This window comes from Populus euphratica, unplaced genomic scaffold (assembly GCF_000495115.2).
Source record: "Populus euphratica unplaced genomic scaffold, PopEup_1.0 scaffold308.1, whole genome shotgun sequence".
Taxonomy (NCBI): Eukaryota; Viridiplantae; Streptophyta; class Magnoliopsida; order Malpighiales; family Salicaceae; genus Populus; species Populus euphratica.
The window spans coordinates 153,007-155,661 of NW_011500196.1; the positions used below are offsets into that span (position 1 = coordinate 153,007).

At 25.6% G+C, this 2,655-nt stretch overlaps 1 protein-coding gene across 1 annotated transcript in view; it reads left to right on the forward strand.

The window, feature by feature from the left end:
• The first annotated feature begins 2,263 nt into the window (after positions 1–2,263).
• The window catches only part of LOC105111792 (anaphase-promoting complex subunit 7-like), a 6,103-nt gene continuing 5,711 nt past the window's right edge, over positions 2,264–2,655 (forward strand). The window contains exon 1 of the mRNA XM_011007245.1: positions 2,264–2,290. Coding sequence (XP_011005547.1) covers positions 2,264–2,290 — 27 coding nt within the window. The remainder of the gene's footprint in view (positions 2,291–2,655) is intronic.

Sequence of the window (2,655 nt, forward strand, 5' to 3'; positions counted from 1 at the left end):
TTATTGTTGTTATTTATAATTTGTACAATTAACCTCTCTGTGGTTTGACCCCGGTCTTGCCGGGTTATTTATTACTTCGACACTCCTGCACTTGGGAGAAGACATCAATCTTTTAGTCGTGTCAGTAATTGATCTTTAATATTATAAAATATGTTTAATTAAACCCATTTATCTAATTAAAAGCTCATATATAAGTTATTTTGCACTTACTATTGTATTAATTAATTATTACTAAAAGATCTACGGTAATTTGGAAATGATTCATAATTTCTATTTTGGTATATGTTCAGATTAACATGAAATTTTTATATTCAAAACAGATTCCTTTGTCTACATCAATTTATGGCAATTTCATATATGAAAAAATTTGTTGTTTTGTAGATATAAATGAATTAGTTTAATGATCTATTTAATGACGAGACATGTTTCAAATGGTTTTGGTTGTAAAAGTAATGTTAGTGGTTTTGGATGCAGTAGTGATGCTGGTAATAACAACAATACAGATGATGACGAAAATAAACACGATGATGATGAGGAAGGAGATTTGTTTTGGCTTAAAGAGTTTGATCAAAATAAATTATTGTTATACATGGCTAGAGCACTTGCTTTGTATTATAATAATTATATTTATAAGGAACCATGCATGTTTTCACACAACACATGAATGAGATGGTTGAATGAAATTTTAAATGGGCATTGGATATGTTCTGTTAACATGTTTAGATATGTTGAGTTAATATATTTAGGATGGATGCAAACACATTGCAGAGTCTGTGAGTTAATATGAAAACATTATACTAGTTAAAACATTCTAGGAGGATAAGTATTATTGAGAAGGTAAGCATGCTTCTCTATACTTTAACTCTAAGAGCTTCAAACAGGAAAGTTCAGAAGAGATTTCAACATTTAGGTGAAACCATAAATAGATATTTCAATGAAGTTCTCATGTCGTTGTGTTTACTAGTTGTTGAAGTAATCAAACTAGTAGATCAAGAATTCTCCATAATACCAACAAAAATCACAATGAATCCAATATATGCCACATTTCAAGGTGAAAAATAATTTTTTTAAGTTATTAAATATTTGAAAAGGTTACAAAGAAATATTTTGACTATATTTCAATTGATTACTAAACTATTTTGTTTTATGTAGAATTGCATTGGAGCGATTGATTGAACATATGTACTTGCTTGTGTATCATAAGAAAATCAAATACCATTTATTGGCATAAAAGATGTATATACTCAAAATATAATAGTGGCATGTAGCTTTAACAATAATTTATATTTTTTTGGGCTGGGTGGAAAAGTGGTGCACACGATACAAGAATATTTCTTGAGACGATTGACAATCCAAATATAGGTTTTTCAAAGCCACCAAAAAGTATTAAAAAATAAAAAATAGGGGTGTTATTAAATTTAAATAATTTTCTTTTTGGTATGTAACAGGAATTAAGTTTTAAACGAACATTATTTTGATGCAGGAAAGTATTATCTTGTTGATTTGAGATATCCAAATGAATATGGTTTTTTGAGCCATATAGAGGTGAGATATATCATCCGGAATCTCATCAATAAAGATAACCACAATGTCGAAAAATAATATTCAATTGTGTTTATTTATCGTTATGATGTGTAATAAAATGTATTTTTAAAATTTGAAAGAAAATGTGGAGAATCTTGCAAAAATATACATGTGTTTCCATACAAAACACAAGTTTAAATTATTGTCGCATTAATGACATTATATAATTATATTAGAAAGAGGTCAATCCAAGATGTTGCATTTAATGAGTTTGATCACTATCCTAATTTTGTTCCTGATGATATTTTAACCGACATGCTTCCACGATCACAAACACGTGGGCACTAGAGGGCTTCGATTATGAATTATGTTTGTGATGACATTGCAACAAGTTTGATGATGCAATAATGTTTTTTTTTCAAAAAAATTAATAATTTCCTTTTATGCCGATTATTATTTCTACTAAATGTTATTTTTGCTGTTTGAAATATAATAAATTAATTTATGTCATTTTTAGTCATTTTATGTACAAAATCAATCACAACCACAATTTTAACCAAATATATCATGAGATGCTGTTGGACAAAAAAAGTTAAATCATAATTCTAACCAAATACACATTTTATATAAACCAACCATAACAAAAATGATTTTTTAAAAAAATTATTTTTACAAACCACAACCAAAATAATTATCACAAGGACAAACACATTATTATTAACCAGACGGCATCATTAACATGTCTCTCATAGGTGTTTTTGGGATTGTGATAGTGTTGGCGATTCAAAGTGCTTTTTGTTTAGAAATGCATTAAAATAAAGTTTTTTTTTTAAAAAAAAATTATTTTTGATATTAATACATTAAAACAATATAAAAACATAAAAAAAATATTTTAAATAAAAAAATTAAAATTTTTAAAAATATAATTTACGCTGTGTTTCCAAACGAGCAAGTATTTTATTTATTTTTTTAGAGTTTTGATTTTAGTAATATGGTATGAATTGATTTTTAAAATGTTATTTTTAAAAAATATATATATTTTTGATTTTTTAAAATTTATTTTTAATTTCAATACATTAAAACAATCTAAAATCATAACAAATTAATTTAAAATAAAAAGATTTTTTTTTT